This window comes from Podarcis gaigeae (assembly GCF_964106915.1).
Source record: "Podarcis gaigeae genome assembly, chromosome: 18".
NCBI lineage: Eukaryota > Metazoa > Chordata > Lepidosauria > Squamata > Lacertidae > Podarcis > Podarcis gaigeae.
The window spans coordinates 10,879,670-10,899,181 of NC_139696.1; the positions used below are offsets into that span (position 1 = coordinate 10,879,670).

The 19,512-nt window shown below is 46.8% G+C and overlaps 2 protein-coding genes across 2 annotated transcripts in view; one reads left to right on the top strand and one right to left on the bottom strand.

Moving 5' to 3' along the window:
- Positions 1 to 19,512, top strand: part of LOC310835821 (uncharacterized protein) — a 192,433-nt gene that overhangs the window by 18,410 nt on the left and 154,511 nt on the right. The gene's annotated exons all lie outside the window — the stretch shown is intronic.
- LOC310835466 (mucin-16-like) overlaps positions 1 to 19,512 on the bottom strand; it is a gene marked incomplete at its 5' end in the record, with an annotated part of 49,986 nt that overhangs the window by 13,308 nt on the left and 17,166 nt on the right. The window contains 22 exons of the mRNA XM_083720095.1: positions 765 to 910; positions 1,003 to 1,029; positions 2,580 to 2,752; positions 3,849 to 3,916; positions 6,661 to 6,803; positions 8,694 to 8,720; positions 9,137 to 9,309; positions 9,683 to 9,750; positions 9,839 to 9,987; positions 11,890 to 11,916; positions 12,880 to 13,052; positions 13,524 to 13,594; positions 14,900 to 15,039; positions 15,210 to 15,236; positions 16,063 to 16,235; positions 16,373 to 16,440; positions 16,846 to 17,006; positions 17,135 to 17,161; positions 18,651 to 18,823; positions 18,955 to 19,022; positions 19,119 to 19,273; positions 19,458 to 19,484. Coding sequence (XP_083576221.1) covers positions 765 to 910; positions 1,003 to 1,029; positions 2,580 to 2,752; positions 3,849 to 3,916; positions 6,661 to 6,803; positions 8,694 to 8,720; positions 9,137 to 9,309; positions 9,683 to 9,750; positions 9,839 to 9,987; positions 11,890 to 11,916; positions 12,880 to 13,052; positions 13,524 to 13,594; positions 14,900 to 15,039; positions 15,210 to 15,236; positions 16,063 to 16,235; positions 16,373 to 16,440; positions 16,846 to 17,006; positions 17,135 to 17,161; positions 18,651 to 18,823; positions 18,955 to 19,022; positions 19,119 to 19,273; positions 19,458 to 19,484 — 2,264 coding nt within the window. The remainder of the gene's footprint in view (positions 1 to 764; positions 911 to 1,002; positions 1,030 to 2,579; positions 2,753 to 3,848; positions 3,917 to 6,660; positions 6,804 to 8,693; positions 8,721 to 9,136; positions 9,310 to 9,682; positions 9,751 to 9,838; positions 9,988 to 11,889; positions 11,917 to 12,879; positions 13,053 to 13,523; positions 13,595 to 14,899; positions 15,040 to 15,209; positions 15,237 to 16,062; positions 16,236 to 16,372; positions 16,441 to 16,845; positions 17,007 to 17,134; positions 17,162 to 18,650; positions 18,824 to 18,954; positions 19,023 to 19,118; positions 19,274 to 19,457; positions 19,485 to 19,512) is intronic.

Genomic DNA, 19,512 nt, shown 5'->3' on the forward strand with positions numbered 1-19,512 from the left:
AATTGTTTTTACTATTACTCTTGTATTCTTTTAGTAAAGTGCTTTGAGGTTTCCTATGATCAAGCGGTGTATAGATTTTTGCAAAATAAATAAATGCACACAAGAGATAGAAGGGGGATATTAAAGGTTTCTCAAGAGGGAACAGGCATCAAGAATTGGCCCAGGGAGGCATTTTCGAAGGACCCACAACTAACAGTGGGGTCCAGTGGCAAGAGCCCCTTTTAGCAACCCAGCCTCATATGCTTATTTATTTTATAAAATTTTGCACTGCTTGATTGCACAAAAGCAAAACAACGGCCTCAAAGCTGATTACAAAAAAAGGGTAAAGCAATAAAAATATACATAAGAAAAAAGGAACAGCCATAATTTAAGACTTTCAAGAAATTAAAATAACAATAGGCTAAAAATAGATAACTCAAAATGAAATTCTGGGACCAAAGTGCTTTTTTGTGCCCAGTTTTAAAACTAGCCCAAGGTGAACTAGCCAGATGTTTAGCTGAGAATCAATCACAGTCAGCCCATCAATTGGACTTTAGAGCCATCTTGCCCCAAAATGGCAACTAGACATTCCGTTTTGGCAACTACAACCTTGGTTTAAGGAACCATTTGGCATCTAGCTTATACATCGGAGTTTCTAGCACTGGAGGCAGTCTTCAAGGGCAAGCCCCACATCTAATGCAGGGCAGTAGTCTAACCAGGAAGTCTCCAGGACTGGGCTAATTGTGCTGCAGGTGGCGCACACAAGTGGGGGACATGAAACGTACGTAGAAGTTCAGGGCTTTCTCTGTGGCGTTGAACTTGCGAGAACCAGGGGTCCCCATGTCATTCATGTAGGGGAGGCTGGACAAGGTATAGTTGACTGTGAAATTCCGCAAAGTTGGCATCTTGTCAGGGGTCACGGCGGGGAGATCTGGAAGGAGGAGAAGCAATGTGAATTTCAAGACGGAAGTCGTTTCAATCGGAGAGTTTTCTGTTTGCATGGTGAAACTTTGGAAAACTTACACGGAATGCTACGCAGGTCGCTGTAACCTGGAAAGGAAAGAACAGACAGTAAAGAAATTAAGTTTTCTGCTCAAGAAACAAGATCGCCCTGTGTGAAAAAAATAAAAAATAAAGGCTTCCAAGCTGAGGCTGCTTTGTCACTAACTGCAGATGAGCTCGTGCCTCCATGTAGAATTGTGCATTTCCCCCACAAAATTAATACTTAATATTAATATCCTTTATATCTGGATGGTGCAGTAAGAAATCACCCTCTGCGTGTTCCCAAAAAACAGTTACAGGGGACATTCTTCAATGCATTACCCAGCCTCCTCTATTCAAAGGTCCCCGTGAAATATATCCATCTATATAGTCTATAGAATATAGAATATATGGGGGGGGGGGATCTTGCATCAAGTGAGTTTGCACGCTTTCCTGCTGTCGGATGAGGGAAATTATGGACTCCCGGGGGTTCATTTGCCTAGGCTGCCAAATGGGTGGCTCAGCTGGGATGGCCTTTTGTTATGCTTAGGGCTTAGAGCTAAACAAATAAAATTGCTACTCCTGCCCCTTCATGAGGACTAGAGCCATGCTATCTAAAAAAAACCCCCAAAGATGTATTCAGGGTCCGTCTTGAAGCCTGCTGACTGGGGAAGTTTGTTGTGTGTGAAGCCAGGTGTTCTCTCTCTGCTGGCCCAGAAGACTCCTCACCTGGAGTCACCTGCCTGGAGGTGGTTGGTAGCTAATGGATTGAGGTTGAATCCTGACAAGACAGAAGTACTGTTCTGGAGAGATAACAAGAGGTTCGGCAGATGTGGGGGACTCCCTGGTCCTCTATGGGGTGACTGTGACCCTAAAGGACCAGGTGTGCAGCCTGGGGGTCATTTTGGACTCACAGCTGTCCATGGAGGCGCAGGTCAATTCTGTGTCCAAGGCTCCATCTGAGACCCTCCCTGCCTGCGCCCTGTCTTGCTAGGGTGGTCCATGCTCTGGTTATCTCCTGCTTAGACTACTGCAATGCGCTCTCCGTGGGGCTACCTTTGAAGGTGACCCGGAAACTACAACTAATCCAGAATGCGGCAGCTAGACTGGTGATTGAGAGCAGCCGCAGAGACCATATAACACTGGTCCTGAAAGACCTACACTGGCTCCCAGTACGTTTCTGAGCACAATTCAAAGTGTTGGTGCTGACCTTGAAAGCCCTAAATGGCCTCATTCCAGTATACCTGAAGGAGCGTCTCCACCCCCATCGTTCAGCCCGGACACTGAGGTCCAGCTCCGAGGGCCTTCTGGCGGTTCCTTCATTGTGAGAAGTGAGGTTATGTGGAACCAGGCAGAAGGCCTTCTTGGTGGTGGCGCCCTCCCTGTGGAACACCCTCCCATCAGATGTCAAGGAAATAAAAAAAACTATAGAACTTTTAGAAGACATCTGAAGGCAGCCCTGTGGAGTTTTTAATGTTTGATGCTTCATTGTGTTTTTATATCTGCTGAAAGCCTCCCAGAGTGGCAGGCTATAAATATTATTATTATTATTATTACTACTACTACTATTACTATTATTATTATTATTATTATTATTATTATTATTATTAAAAATGCACCATTGACGTAGAGGCTGTCCTTGTCTAGAGTGTAGGGCCCCATCTTGGTGCAGCCATTGGTCATATTTATCAGCTCCCGGTACACCTTCACTCGGTCGAATTGTGGCGCCGTTGCATCTCGCTGGTAGCTGCAGACTATGTCCACCGCAGTTGCCGTCCCACCATCCGAAGACCTGCAAGATCGAAGGCGCGATGGTCAGTCCCTAAGCAGGCAGGGGTTGACACTTTTCCGGCCCGGGACACTTTTCCGGCAGGGGCCGCATGCCAGGGGCAGAAATGGGCAGGGCAATTGTTGTACCACTGGCTACCCACTACGCAAAGTCACAGAATCCTCAGCAGGCAAGTAAAGGGCAAGATCAGCAGCCCAGGGCATATCTCTAGCCTGGTGGAAACCAGTCAGCTGGGGAGTGAAGTGAGGGGTGTGGCCTGGGGAGAGGGGGTGTGGCCTGGGGAGAGGGGTGTGGCCTGGGGAGAGTTGCCAAGGGCCAGATAGCAAAAGATCTAGAGGGCCAGGCCTGTGGTTCTCAAATCCTACTGTTGATTGCTTTATATTCTTTTTCCTTTTCCTTTATTTCATTTTGGTGCACCACCCTTTACTCTGACTGAACAGGAATTTCTTTTCCTGCATCACAGGCGGCTGGGCTAGATGACTCTTCCAACTCTACAATTATTATTTCCCTCCCGTTTATCTTTTGTATTGCTTTCCCACCCTTCCTTCACGTTTGTCCTTGTTCTTCCTATCTTGCTGCATTATAAAACATATTTTAATCTACTTGTCTCTTTATTATTTAAAACAATTTATCATTTTAACATTATTATTTTTTAAGTCTTCATCTCATCATTTTCCATTGTGTATATTTCAATCCCTGCCCTTCCTTTTATTAACATATATGTGTGTGTGTTTTATTATCATTTCTATTGCCTTTCTCCTCCATTTCCTTTCTTCCTTTGTCTTCCTCTTTTATTTGCTGTTTCTCTCTTTTTTATGATTTCATCTATTCTAGATGTACTTTTTACTATATTGCGAAAAATTTAATAAACATTTCTGAAAAACAACAACAATTACAACCCTATAACATGTTTTCCAAAAAACCAACAGAATTACTCTTTGCTTTGCTAAACCAACTCAACAATTCTATGACCCTCGACTAAAGGTTGCAGGACACTGGCGTTGAAATTCATTGGAATGGAAATACTGGTTTACGGCAACATTCGGGTTCATTTCGATAATGGCCACATGGAAGGTTCCGGAATGTCGAGACATCTTACCGTAGAGCCGTAACGTTGCATCCGGAATAGGCGTCTCCAACGCTGCTTTTCCTCAACATTTGGCCCAGCTAAAGGCAGAAAAGAATCTCATATTAGCCCGACTCACACTCTGGATAAGGAATTATTAAATCCTGACTCCGGGTTGTCTGGCATCTAGCCTGGCCCTTTGGCCCAGGTTTAGGAAAGACTGCACCAGACGCTTAATGGGGAATAAGTCCCGTTGAATAGAGTAGAACCTACTCTTTACTCAGGAGGTGGTGGACTCTCCTTCCTTGCAGGTTTTTAAGCAGAGATTGGATGGCCGTCTGTCAAGGATGCTTGAGCTGAGGTTCCTGCATTGCAGGGGGTTGGACTGGATGACCCCTGGGGGTCCCTTCCAACTCTATGATTCTATGAATCTATGATTCTATGACTAAACTAACTGTACAGTGGTACCTCTGGTTGCGAACGGGATCCGTTCTGGAGGCCCGTTCACAATATGAAAAGAACGCAACGCACAGTGGTGCAGGTTGCAATTCGCCGCTTCTGCGCATGATGTCATTTTGCGCTTCTGCACATGCGTAAGCGGCGAAACCCGGAAGTAACCCTTTCCAGTACTTCCGGGTCGCCTCGGGACGTAACCTGAAAGAACATAACCTGAAGCAGACTTAACATGAGGTATGATTGTACATTATGTTGGGCCAGTGACCTTAGGGCCTGGCCTACTTCACAAGGTTGTTGTGAGGGGTGATTAGGGGGGGGTGTGACCTCGAGTTCATTGGAGGAAGCACAGGTGTGTATTTTTAAATGTTGCTATTATTGTTGTTGAGAGATAATAAATTAACAGTAACAATAATAGATTGATGATTATTATGAGTAGATTAATGGTAATAGTACAGCGGTACCTCAGGGATGCAGGTGGCGCTGTGGGTTACACCACAGAGCCTAGGACTTGCCAATCAGAAGGTTGGCGGTTCGAATCCCTGCGACGGGGTGAGCTCCCGTTGCTCAGTCCCTGCTCCTGCCAACCTAGCAGTTTGAAAGCACGTCAAAGTGCAAGTAGATAAATAGGTACCACTTCGGCGGGAAGGTAAACGGCGTTTCCGTGCGCTGCTCTGGTTCGCCAGAAGCAGCTTAGTCCTGCTGGCCACATGACCCGGAAGCTGTACGCCGGCTCCCTTGGCCAGTAAAGCGAGATGAGTGCCGCAACCCCAGAGTTGGTCACGACTGGACCTAATGGTCAGGGGTCCCTTTACCTTTACCTCAGGTTACGAATGCTTCAAGTTATGGTTTTTGGGTTAATAACAATTTTAATCGGGAACTGAGTTTTCTGAGCTCTCGGAGGCCTTGCCACTGCCAAGCCCCGACATCCGTGGGGCCTACGGAGGCTCCACAAGAGCCCTGAGCCAAGCCCCGACATCCGCAGGATGCCCAGCAGGTCGCATCCCAGCCCCAAAGTTAGCTAAGGAACACTTACCTAGAGAAGACCAAGAGGAGTGAAGCTGTTAAGAAACAAAGGTGAGCCTGGGCCAAAAAGCCCTTGACCAACCTTGCCCCACCCCCAGCTGTAGCAAGATGGGGGGCACCTGGCCAGGTAAGCCCACCTACCCTGTGGTGGGGAGGGAGTGGAAAATTTTGGGATTCTGCAAGGGATTTTGGGATTTGATTATGTGTATCTGCCCTGTGCCTTTGCCTCTGCTTTGCTCCTTCTTTTGGGGAACTTCTGGGGGACTCTGCCTTCTGCCACTGTTTTGGGGGTCATGTGGGGTTTAGGGTTCAGCTACTGGTTGACTGTGTGACTACAGAAATGGATAAAAGTCCCCCATCCAAACTGATTATCATCAGTGCACGCAAGGGAAAAAAATGTTAATTTTTAAAATCTAAAATACTGTCTTATTTATTTTATAGTACAGTACATTGATTAGCACCTTCATTTTATGGATCTATGGTCTCATCAGACAGTAAAATGTTAAAATGCTGTTTTAGGGGGTGTTTTTCACCGTCTGGAACGGATCAATCCACTTTCCATTATTTCAATGGGAAAGTCCGCTTCAGGTTAAGAACGCTTCAGGTTAAGAACGGACTTCTGGAACTAATTAAGTACTTAACCTGAGGTACCACTGTACTAATACTTGAACGGGCAGCTTAAAATGATATTAAGAATGCTTAATAATAATTATATATTCCATAATAATTAACAGATGATATTGGGCAGTGCTCAATGTTGCCCCTATTCAAGGTAGCCCCACCGAAGCTAATATCTATTGACTAGCTTGGGCCTATTAATTTCAAGGAGTCTACTCTTAGAACTTAGATGGAGCCAACCCATTGTTAATTACCAATAATAATTAATACTCTTGTTGCTGGTAGGAATATGAGGCATAATCTGTCAGCGCATACGTATTCCGTCTCATTTATGCACTAATTGATTCCCCTCCCCTGCAAAAAATGAAAACACTCACATTGGAAATTTTGGGAAGGGCGAAAGCAGGTGGATTGTGACCAGCGCATGATAGCTCAGCTGGTTAGAGCATGATGTTGCATGTTCAGTCCCCATATGGGACACCTGAACATTAGTGCATTGCAGGGGGGGTGGACTAGATGACTCTAAGGGTCCCTTCCAGCTCTACAGTTTTATGATTCTATGACTATCTGCTCAGAAGTCCTGTTGAATTCAATGGGCCTTCTTCCCACGGAAGTGGCGAAAGAACAGAGGTATTTGCTCCTCATTTGCACAACATGCCAGACCATACAGGACTTTGCAAAGACCAAATTTCTCATCCAGACCTACGAATATCCTGTGCCCATGAATTACAGAGAAACTGAGACTCACCAAAGTGGTCACAACTCTCTCTGTGGAAGTGAAAGCTTTCGAACTCGGATCTCCCATCTCCGCCTTGTATCTGAGGTTGGTCAGGGTGAAGTTGGTCGTGAAGCGTTCACTGGCTGGAGGGCGGGGAAGAGTTGGGACAGGGCCTGCATAACGGAGAAAAAGAAGCCATTATTGACGTAGATGTCTGTCTCCTCAAGAATATTGCTGTCTCCAAGAGCTGAGCTGAAACAGTTTTTTCATTTTGCACCATCATGATCATCACCATCCCTGAAATGCCATAAGCCTGAGACGTGTGTCTGGAGGTCTCGCTGAGGGGGTCTAATAATAATAATAATAATAATAATAATAATAATAATAATAATAATAAATTTTTATTTATACCCCGCCCTTCCCGGTTCAAAAAATGACTCAGGGTGGCTAACAACAAATTTAAAACACTTAATTGACGCTACAAAAAACAGCATAAAATACAGTATAAAACGTGAATAAATTCAGAATTCAAAAATCAATTTAGGGGGGAAATCCATCCAATAAACATTAGATGATCACCAGGGCTAGCTGGCGGGTAATCTTCATAAAAAGGGGAGGGGGAGGGAAAGAAGGGGAATAAAAGATCAGGCTAAATTCAAATTAAAGGCCAGGTGGAATAGCTCTGTCTTACAGGCCCTGCGGAAGGAGGTTAAATCCTGCAGGGCCCTGGTCGGAGCCATCACTGAGAAGGCCCTGGCCCTGGTGGAGGATAATCTGACTTCCTTAGGGCCCGGGACCTCTAAACTATGATTGTTCAAGGTCCTCTGTGGGGCAGACCAGGAGAGGCGGTCCCGTAAATTCCAAAGAAAGCAGAGCACGACGTTTGGCACTCGCTTGACTGAAGGAGTTGCTGGAAGCAGGCTGACAAGGCACCATCCAACAGCCTTAGGGACTCCACTCTGCATTTGTGCAGGGCCCCCCAGATGTCCCGCAAGGCAGCAGGTAAGGTCACGAGCAGTGGCGTGGTGTGAGGGAGGGTCACAGGGGTGGCTGCCCCGAGGCCGAGATACGTGGCAAAGCAGAAGCGAAGATGTTATACCAACAACTGACAGACCCTATGCAGTGGCGTAGCATGGGGGCCCCCCGGAGGGGGTTGCCCCGGGCACAAAATTGTTAGGGGCGCAGAATTTCAACACCTGGTGCTGCCTCAATACAGCTGCACACTTCTGTCATTGGGCTTCACTGAAAACGGTTTCTCCATGTAAATCAGGAAATGACCTCTCCATACTTTTCTTACGTCTGTGGCTGAGATCTCTTGGGTGATCATAGAATAGAATCCTAGAGTTGGAAGAGACCACAAGGGCCATTGAGTCCAACCCTCTGCCAAGCAGGAAACACCATCAGAGCACTCCTGACATATGGTTGTCAAGCCTCTGCTTAAAGACCTCCAAAGAAGGAGACTCCACCACACTCCTTGGCAGCAAATTCCACTGTCAAACAGCTCTTACTGTCAGGAAGTTCTTCCTAATGTTTAGGTGGAATCTTCTTTCTTGTAGTTTGGAACCATTGCTCCGTGTCCGCTTCTCTGGAGCAGCAGAAAACAACCTTTCTCCCTCCTCTATGTGACATCCTTTTATATATTTGAACATGGCTATCATATCACCCCTTAACCTCCTCTTCTCCAGGCTAAACATGCCCAGCTCCCTTAGCCGTTCCTCATAAGGCATCGCTTCCAGGCCTTTGACCATTTTGGTTGCCCTCCTCTGGACACGTTCCAGTTTGTCAGTGTCCTTCTTGAACTGTGGTGCCCAGAACTGGACACAGTACTCCAGGTGATGCTTGAATGCCCTGGGCACTGGCAACCCACGCTTCGCCACTGGCCACAAGGGCTGAAATTTTGCTTTATTTTAAAGGAAAGCAAAGGGTTCAATCTCCAGCATCTCCAGGGCAGGTCTGGATAAGGCCCTTGAGTCTGAAACGCTGGGAAGCTGATGCTAAGGCATTTTTCTATGTTCGGCTGGGATGTGGCTGAGGTGTCGCAGTTCTGTGAATAGCACACTTACTGGGTTGACGAGATGGTTCATGATAACCTGTTGAAGAAGGGAAGACTTGTTAGAAGGTGGCAGAGAGCGCATTGTTGGGGGAATGTCCCACCCAGGCTAAAGAAATCAGGATGGAGAACAATGTTCTAATCTAACACATGTAACCATACACTGCCAGAGTAAGCAACTATTCTGGAACATGTTGACATATTGCTTTGTAATATTGCATTTATATTTGAGGAAGTAAGTCTCTGCACTTATGGCATATCAATCATTGCAGAAATATTCTGCCCTCTGTGTCATGCTCAGAGGACTCTCTGGCTCTCAGGAGAGCAGAGATCTCTGCCCCGGGCATTTGGAATAGAGAGAAGCTTCAGCTGAGAAACAAGAGTTGTCCTGTGGTTTGATTTCCACAAGAACACCTCCACATGCTTCAACCATAACAGCAAGCTTCCGCTCCTCACCATTCACGAGGAGGCTGTCCGGGTCCAGGTCGTAGGGCCCCATCTTGGTGAAGTCCTTTGTCTTGTTGGCAATCTCCCGATACATCTGCATCCGGTCAAAAGGGGATGCCATCAAGTCTTTCTGGTAGCTGCAGAAACTGTCCACGCCAGTGTTCTTCCCGTCATCTATGGATCTGGAAATGGAAAGGTTAAAAACTTTAAAACTCTTCCTAAGTGGGACCTCTTCCTCCTCCTTCCAGTTCAACACTTTTGGCCCTAAATTAGATGTCCCAGGAAAGGACCAGTGGTGCTGGCAAGGAGCAGGGACTTTGCTGGAGTGGCACCTCCAAGAGGACAAGGCAGGTCAGACGTTTCAGCACCATGGAAAGCTCCATGTGAGCCGCTTGCCCTGCCAGAGATTAAGATGCGTATTGAGGTTTTTAATACAAGGACTGCATTCACAATCAAGCTTTGTGATGTATTTGTTATTTTGCATCTCTTACTTGATAAAATTTCAAAGGCCACCTTTAAAATAATAATAAAAAAGCTCCCATCCTGCATCCATACCTGAACTCCGAAACGTTGCATCCCATGAGCGCAGATCCAACACTGCTTGTCCGCACTGCTCGACCCATCTAGGCAGAAAGGAAGGTGCTGTCATTTATCTATTCCTGCCCTTAAAAAGCAGAAGGTGTGCTCTTGGGGCGGGGGGGGGGGGCTTACCAGTGCTGACAGGGCCTTCTCCGTCGCGTTGAACACCTTCGACTGGGGAGTGCCCATCTCCGGCTTGTAGATGAGGTTCGTCACGGTGTAGTTCACCGTAAAGTGATCCACTGCTGCCGTTAGGGGCCGGGGAGTGGTGGGCGAGGCAGCTGTAAGGGAGATAATCTGTGAGATCACAGCCTTGCCCCATGTATGCCCCCCAACCTCACCAGTCTGCATTACCAGCACATAATACCCAATCTACACTTGGAAGAAATTCATCTTTGAGTGTAGCAGAAACTACCCTTTGGAACTCCCTGCCTCTTGACAACAGGCGGACGCCTTTCCTGTACTCTTTCTGACTCCAGCCAAAAACATTTTTTGTTTATGCAAGCCTATCCAGACTTGATCCTCCAGATGTTGCGGGACTACCACTCCCATCATCCCTGACCGTTGGCCATGCTGGCTGAAGACGATGAGGTTTGGAGTTCAACAGGAGGTAGTCACATCCTCACTATCCTGTCTTACTGCCTCAGACATCTCCGAACAGTGCGCTGGCCTTCTCTTCTCCAGACCCTCCCACCAGAAGGGGGTCATCCAAGGGGTCTGAGCCCCCTGGGTCTGGTTCATTGGGTCCTGGAACTGCTGCCCTCCCTTTAAAAAACTTAAATCAGACCCCCTTTTGCTTATATGGCTATGGGACATAATGCAAAGTGCAGGGGTGGTGCGGGGTCTGCCCGCATTGTGGGTGCCCTGCGCATGCGCATGACCTCATGAGCATCACACACATGATGAATGGCCCTGTTGGGCCTTGGCGTGCCGTGTGTTGTCATGCACACACCGTGTTGGGTCACCTGGCTGGGCACTCGCAGTGATAGTTTTGTGCGTGCCTTGGCAGCCAGGCCCCCCCAGAAATGTCTCCTATGACCTGAGTCACTTGATTAGTCACACTGAGATGATTCGCACTCTATACACACATGGCTTCAATTCCAGGCTTTGTTTCCTGCTCTCTCCCAGTTTTTAATTATTTCTGATCTGGCTTCTCAGCGCTGAAATTGGCTATCCATCTAACTGATAGGTCAGAGGTTGCCATGCTTTTTCTTTTTTCCCCTTTTTTTCTTTTTTCCAGCCCAACATCTAACTCATTTTATAGATTTTTTTAACACATCAGTTCCAACAGTCATACAACATATCTTCTTATCTTATACAATATTTTAGACTTCCGTCAACACTTCTGATGATTTTCCGTTCCTTATCACTTATTCTGCATTTCTAAATTTCTATATTACATTTAATTGTCCTTAACTAATAATTCTTTTCATAGTCTTTCTTGTAATATTTCACATAATCCACATTACAAAACCTCTTGCAGTCCTACAAGCGTAATCTGTTCATTACAATTACTTTTCAAATAGTTCATCTATTTACTCCAGTCTTCTAAGAATCTCTGGTCTTGCAGGTTTCAAATCTTTCCTGTTAATTTATCTAATTCTGCATAGTGGTTGCCATGCTTTTTCAGGGCAGCCTCCTGGCAGTTCCAAAAACTCATCCCCAGTGCCCCTACTCTGCTCTATATTATTATTATTTTTTACAGCATTGTTCAACACAAGATGAATTAATTAAGTCCACAATGATGCAATGGGTTTGAATAAAAACACTGTGGAGGTCAGGGTGGGAAATCAATCCATGAAACAAAGCTGCTATGTAATTATCTAACCTGAAGATAATTTGAGAAATTTTGGAAACGTAGTAAAAAATAATATTTGCAAAAAAGGAAAAGCATTGTTCAATAGAGCGGTTCTCATGAGGAAGATCATGACACAATAGAACAGGAACAACTGATTGCCCTTTCATTCAGAATTCAAATAAAACTACTCACTTTCATTCAGTGAACTTTACACTTCCTGCACCCCTGTGCTGCCCCCTTCCTTGCCTCTTAGCAACCCCCTAAGCAATCCCATTCTCCCCTGGGGGCAGAACTCCCCACTTTGAGAATCACTGATGCACCACAATTTTGGATTAGCCTGCCCACAACGAATAAAAATTAAGCATTGCAATTATTATGCCCTTACTTGTAGGAAGAGATGCTTCATTGTAACCTAGAAAGAAAAGGAACACTTGTTTAAAGGTAGAATTGGGTTCAGTTGCTTCCACTTTCTAGCATGGACGTTCGCCCACTTTTGTCCTAGGATAGGGCTGGGTCTCTTTATATCAGGAGTGGCTAATGTTTTTGCATTTCTGGTCCACTTGCAACTAGATGTCTACCAACTCCATCTGGTACGATGGTTGAGACCGTCTGTGCACCATTTCACCAGAGTGGGACATGCTCTGGTTATCTCCCACTTGGGATAATGCAATGTGTTCTCCGTGGGGCTACCTCCGAAGGTGACTCGGAAACTATAATTAATCCAGGATGCAGCTGGCAGACTAGTGATTGGGAGCAGTCGCTGTGACCATATAACACCGGTCCTGAAAGACCCTCATTGGCTCCCAGAACGTTTCTGAGCACAATTCAAAGTGTTGGTGCTGGCCTTTAAAGCCCTAAACAGCCTCGGCCTCTGAAGGAGAGTCTCCACCCCCATTGTTCAACCTGGACACAGAAGTCCAGATCTGAGGGTCTTCTGGTGGTTCCCGCACTGGGAGGAGTGAAGCTACAGAGAACCAGGCACAGGGTCTTCTTGGTGGTGGCACCCTCCTGTGAAACACCCTCCCATCAGATATCAAGGACATAAGTAACCATACAACCTTTAGAAGACATCTGAAGGTAGCCTTGTATCAGGAAGTTTTTTATGTTTAATGTTTTATTATGTTCCTCTGTATATGCTGGAAGCCACCCAGAGTGGCTGGGTACAAATAATAAAATGAGGAGGAGATGGATGGATGGATGGATGGATGGATGGATGGATGGGGTCTTTCTTTACCTATTTTCTTAATTTGTCAGACTTGGTGGGGCAGATCAGGCCCTGAAACTGGAGGTTAGCAACCCTACTGGCTTATATCCTAAACGTTCTGAGACACAGCAGGCAGATAGAAAATATCGGATGAATCGAAAACCTGGTTACCGTTCACATAGAGGCTGTTTGAGCTCAGATTGTAGGGCCCCATCTTGGTGAAGCCATTGGTCTTGTTCACAATTTCGTGGTACACCATTACTCGGTCAAAGGGGGAGGAGGGGGATGGAGCCCTATACGCGCAGACCGCATCCATTGCTGTTTCTTCCCCATCTCTCAACGTCCTGGAAGGAAAGGAAGAATGAAAAGAGAAACACTCAGAGTGGACCAGAGGTGATGGAGAAGATGCAATTCCTATTGTCTGGACAACGTAAGCACGTGCCAGGGACTGCCTGGATAATGAGGAGTGGTGGGAGGAGCCAGCCGGGGAACCCTCAACAGAACCTCCAGAGGAGGAAGGCTCAGATCTCACTGAGGAGGGGGAAGATTAGGAGGTGGTGTTGGATACTGAAGGGGCAACAGGGTTTGGTGAGCAGGAGGAGTCTGTGACAGGGAGCAGTTCAGACTCCTGGCTGAAGCAGAGGAGGGGAGTCAAGAGGCTGCAGAAGAACCAGGGAGTCCTTTCTGGCTGCAACAAGCTCTCTCCAAGAACACGCAGAATAATGAGGAGGGCAGAACAGAGGCCAGAGGTACACAGACACAGTTTGAGGAGCCTTAGAGAGTGGGAAGGCAGGGTTGTGTTGGGGAAGGCTGACCTCAGAGCTGTCACTTGACATCCCTGATAGTTTGGGCCGACGCCTCTGCCACTGGAGATGACTTTGCCAAGCTGAAAGAGAAAAAATACCATTGGTAAACTTTGTTTAAATTTGTTAATATCGTTGTTACCAAAAATACCTTGTAGACAGGAGAAACTCCCCCCCCCCCTAAAAAAAACATGGGAGGTTAGACAGTGGTATTTATTTCTAATGCAGTTCATTTAGACTACAAAAAACCCTGCAACATGGGGTTGTAGGTGGGATACCCTCCGGAAAATAGGCGTTCTGTGATGGGAAGAGCCCAGCTGGGACTTTGGGGAGACAATTTATAATGAGATGGGGAGGGGAATGTTTAAAAGTTTGTTCCCAAAAAGACCAGAGCCATTTCTCTTAGGAATAATTGAAGTCAGATGTTTCTAAGAACTATAAGAATTTATTTCTCTATGCAACAACTGCAGCTTGGATTTTATGTGCTCAAAAGTGGAGGGAGGGGGCAGTCCCAACGAGGGAGGAATGGCAAATATGATGGAATACATAGAGCTGGTGAATCTAACCAGCGGAATTGGAGAGCAGTAGGAAAAATCATTTAAAGAGGATTGGAAAATGTTTGTAGACTATATGAAGAACTTCTGTAAATGGGTCAAAACAATAGCAGGTTTAGAATAAATTCAGCAGTGCAAAATATGTGGAAATAAAATGTGAAAAGAGAAAAGACAGAGTGATTATAATAAGGTAAAGGTAAAGGGACCCCTGACCATTAGGTCCAGTCGTGGCCGACTCTGGGGTTGCGGCGCTCATCTCGCTTTATTGGCCGAGGGAGCCGGCGTACAGCTTCTGGGTCATGTAGCCAGCATGACTAAGCCGCTTCTGGCGAACCAGAGCAGCGCAAGGAAACACCGTTTCCCTTCCCACCAATGCGGTACCTATTTATCTACTTGCACTTTGACGTGCTTTCGAACTGCTAGGTTGGCAGGGGCAGGGACTGAGCAACGGGAGCTCACCAGCAGGGATTCGAACTGCCGACCTTCTGATCGGCAAGTCCTAGCGCCACCCGCGTGATTATAATATGCAGCAGTAAAAGATGTTAGAAGGAAGGCATGGAAAGGCAGAAGGGAAGTCAATGCTTTAATTTTAAAGTTTTTGATTGTAATGTTGAATGAAAACTATGATGATGAAACCATGTGAATAAAAGTTTAAAAGACAGAGAGGAAAGCCCAACTGGGCAGGGGTCCAGCACAAGGCTGGTCTCTGACACAAACAGAACCCAGAGCTCCTAGGCACCTTTGAGGAGCAACATTCCAGCAGATACACTAACTACGCCAACCCAAAAGGACCACAAGCAATTATCAACAACTGGATCAGAACCGGACTCTTACCACCGTGGTGAGAGCTTTTTCCGTGGCATTGAAGACCTTCGAATGTGGAATTCCCATCTCCGACTTGTATTTGAGGTTGGTGACAGTGTAATTGACGGTGAAGTGCTCAATTGCCCGAGCTGGAGGGGTCTGAGTTGTTGCTGGAATAAAGTGGAGACGGAGGCAGTCTTAGGCAAGAGGGAGAAAATTCAGCTTGGCTCTCATTTCAGTGCAGAACTTACAGGTTTGCACTTCATTCCCATTAGAGCCATTATCAAGACACCCATATGCCTCTTGTGAGGATTCTACAGCCTTTCGTAGTTCTACTTACATGGTTCCAGAGGGACTTCATGATATCCTGGGGTGGGGGGGAAGAGAAGAGGTGATAGTTTGTGGAGAGAAAAAGAAGACATTGAAGCATTTTTCTCTAAGGCAAAACCGGCAGGAAAATAGTCAAGATTCTCCCTCCCCTCTGCCCTGCAGCTCTCCATATTGGGATTGGTGCCTCCTTGTACTGTATTTTTTGCTCTATAGGACACTTTTTTCCCTCCAAAAATTAAGGGGAAATGTGTGTGCGTCCTATAGAGCGAATGCAGGCTGCGCGGCTAAGCCCAAAGCCAGAACAGCGAGACGGAGCGCTAGCTTGGGGATGGCTGCGCAAAGCCTCCGCAGGGCAGTGGGGTGCCTTTACCCCGCTGCTCTGCGGAGGCTTCAAAGGCTGCGCTCCGGGGGCTTCAGGCAGCTATCCGCAAGCCTTCGGAGCGCAGCAGGAAGGCTGTGCTTGGAAGGCTTGCGGATAGCCGCCTGAAGCCTGGAGAGCCGCTGCACAGTTTTCCCTCTCTGCACAGCGCCCCTTCAGTAAAGCGGGAGGAGAAATGGAAGGGGCTCCGTTTCTCCGGCCGCTTCGCTGTAGGGGCGCTGAGCAGAGAGAGGGACAATTTTTTTCCCCCTGTTCTCCCCTCCTATGGTCCGGTGCGTCCTATGGTCCATCCTATAGGGTGAAAAATACGGTATTGTTTCCTTCCCTTAATTAATAAACTAAATGGGCGATAGGCTCATGTCTTCCTCTCTGACCTGGGAATGACCTGAGCCCCTTGACACCCCAATGGGAAGGCCACTCAAAAGCATGGCACCTGAGGCAATCTATAGCATAATGAGCAAATGCCCCCAAATTGCTTCGCTACCGTTAATGTAGAGACTGTATCTCTCCAAGTCGTAGGGCTCCAACTTGGTGAAGCCACTTGTCCGGTTAACGATTTCGTGATACACATTCACTCGGTCGAATGCCGGGGCAGCAGAGCTGTTCTGGTAAGAGCAGACGGCATCCATCCCAGTTTCGTCCCCGTTTTGCACCGGTCTGGAAGGCAAGAGAAAGGATTTGAGCAGGAGCCTTTGGAACTGGCCCAAGGGGTGGGTCCGAGAGGAATGAAGCTGCTGCTGTCTGGGGAAGAGATGATCAAAGCTGAAATGTCTACAAGTAAGGGGAAGGCTGACCTCAGAGTTGACACTTTGCATCCCATATATGCCGGGCCGATACTGCTACTGTGGAGGACTCTTCCAAACTGAAAAAGAAAGGATCCGTTGAGTATTGTTATTTTGAATCCAATATTCTGAGTGAGTAAATGTTACTTGTACCTTTTACAAGATTGTGTGATTGTTATTTTAAGGGGAAATACCAGGAGAATCCAGTCTGCCGTAAAGTATCCTGGATTAAGGCTAAAATTAGCTGATCTAAGCTTCCCTTTCAAGCTGCTGAACTCACAAACAGGAGGAAGGAAAGATAATATCTAATAAATTTATCCTCTCCTAGCATCAAGTCACATCCCAACAGTTACAACCTATTTAATAGCCAGTTTATGGACCGAAGCTTATGTCTAAAAGGTCCTAGCCTACTATTGGAGGTCAAACTACCAGTGAACAGCACCATAGCATCCCAAACAATCGACACCAACTGGAACCAGTCTTACCAGAGTGGTAAGTGCTTTCTCTGTGGAGTTGAACGCCTTCGAATTGGGAGTTCCCATCTCTGGCTTGTATCTGAGGTTGGTTACAGTGCAGTTCATGGTGAACCGTTCAACTGCCAGGGCTGGGGTTGGGGTTGGTGCTTTGGTCACCAAGGGTAAAACAGCTGGAAAGGAAAACAGATATAAATCAATGCTCTTTCATTAAAGCTCTGCAAGAGACCCAGCACGCTCTGGCTCCCCTTCCCCTCTCCCCACGTTCTGAACAAAGTTAGGATTTGATTGTGGGACTTACTTGGTTTGAGAGGTTGCTCATTGTAGCCTATGCAAAAAGGAAAGATAAGAGCAATTAGCATGAAAGTCAGCAGCATATCCCTTCTTTCTCGCATCCAAAAATGCAAGAAGGGCTTTTACACGCGCCAGAAGCTCAGCTCTGCCCTCGCCGGTCCTGGAAGGATCCTTTAAAAAAGTCCCATATGCTCAGAGACTTTGCGCCTGTTCATTGGGGGAGCTAGGAAGCCCCGAGCACTTGTTCTTTAGATGTCCCTTTTAGGAAGAGGCACGGAGTGAGACCATTGATCCCCTGCTGGCGAGGCTCGCTGACCTCCCGGAAAAGCAAAAAATTGACCTTTTCCTGTTAGGCAAAGATCATAAGACAACCTGGATGGTGGCCAGATTCTGTGTACAGATCTGTAGGCGCAGAGCATCCCCCGACCCAAACTAGTTCGTTAAGAAAATCCCCAAACTCGGTTCCATGGGTGATTCTGGGTCATCTCTCTGCGGTGACCAAGTTAAAACTTTAAGTGTCTATACGCTTATCACATTTATAAATTTTAAATTTACTGTTATAAGGTAAAGGTAAAGGTATCTCTGCCCGTACGGGCCAGTCTTGCCAGACTCTAGGGTTGTGCGCTCATCTCAATCTATAGGCCGGGAGCCAGCGCTGTCCACAGACACTTCCGGGTCACGTGGCCAGCGTGACGAAGCTGCATCTGGCGAGCCAGCGCAGCACACAGAACGCTGTTTACCTTCCCGCTGGTAAGCGGTCCCTATTTATCTACTTGCACCCGGGAGTGCTTTCGAACTGCTAGGTTGGCAGGCGCTGGGACCGAGCAGCGGGAGCGCACCCCGCCGCGGGGATTCGAACCGGCGACCATGCGATCGGCAAGTCCTAGGCGCTGAGCTTTTACCCACAGCGCCACCCGCGTCCCCTTATCGCATTTATAAATTTTAAATTTACTGTTGTACATTGTTTTAAATGTTTCGTTTTCCTTCTGGGATTGTACCCCCAAGTGTGTTTTATAAGCTGGTCTCCGACCGTAATAAATTTATCTATCTATCTATCTATCTATCTATCTATCTATCTATCTATCTATCTATCTATCATGAAAGGCAAGGGGAAGAAAGAATTATTACGACGATCCCTGATTGCAATATGCAGGCACCAAACCCCTCCATATATATAAGGAAAGCACAATAAATGTTGTGTGAAAAAGGATTCCCATTATGGCAGAGCATACTGCGGTCTCACCCTGTTGATACATGTTAAGCTTGTTGTTTACTAAGACACCTAGACTTTTTTCACATGCTGTCAAGCCAGGTGACTCCCCAGTTCTCTTTTCTGCACCTGGTTATTCCTCCCTGAATGTGAAGGAACAACCTGATGCACAAAGTTTCCCAAACTTCCTAACTTGCCACCCCTTACTCCAAAGTGTAGAGCCACAACAACCATTCAGAAGCATTAGAATAATGCAAACACCCCCCCCCACCCCTTACTACTAAATCTTCTTTAAAAACCAACACTAGGGTACCGTTGATGTAGAGGCTGTATCTTTCCATGCTGTAGGGAACCATCTTGGTGAAACCGCTGGTCTGGTTGACAATCTCATGGTACACCTTCACTCGGTCAAAGGCGGGCGCGGTGGAGTCGTTGCGGTAAGTGCAGACGGCGTCCATTCCGGTTTCATCCCCGTCTCTCACCGGTCTGGGAAAAGAAAGAGAATTTGGGATGCAGGACTGACCACAAAGATGGAAAACAGAGGAGGGAGGAAGTCACTCTTGCCAGAGTGAGAAAGGACCAGAGGATATATGTCTCCGCATTTGAGGAAGGCTTACCTGAACTGAGTCACTTCGCATCCCAGGTATGCCGGGCCAATGCTGCTCTTCCGAAGAATTCTTCCAAACTGAAGAAGGAAGGAAACATTGAATTGGTGAAATCATCAGGATCACCCACGACACATCCCATGCCAGTCTCACAAGTAGATGGGGATCAGACTTACCAGCATGGTGAGCGCTTTCTCTGTAGCGTTGAAGGCCTTTGAGTTGGGAGTTCCCATTTCTGGCTTGTATCTGAGGTTGGTTACGGTACAGTTGAGGGTGAAGCGTTCAAGTGTTGGGACTGGGGCTGGGGTTTGTGTTGGCGTTGGCAGAGTGGCTGCAAGTGGAAGCATAGGAAGTACATGGTGTGATGGGATTGTGACACACAGCAAAGCAATCAACAAAAGCATGTTAAAATTCATGCTCTTCCACTGAGGCATGGCCATTGCCGACACCCTCATTTTAGTTGTTCCCTTGAGTTTGCCATGAGCACAATTTATGGATAATGATATGGTACTTACTTGATGCAACAGGAACTTCTCTGTAACCTAGGACAAAGAAAGACATGCTGGTTTA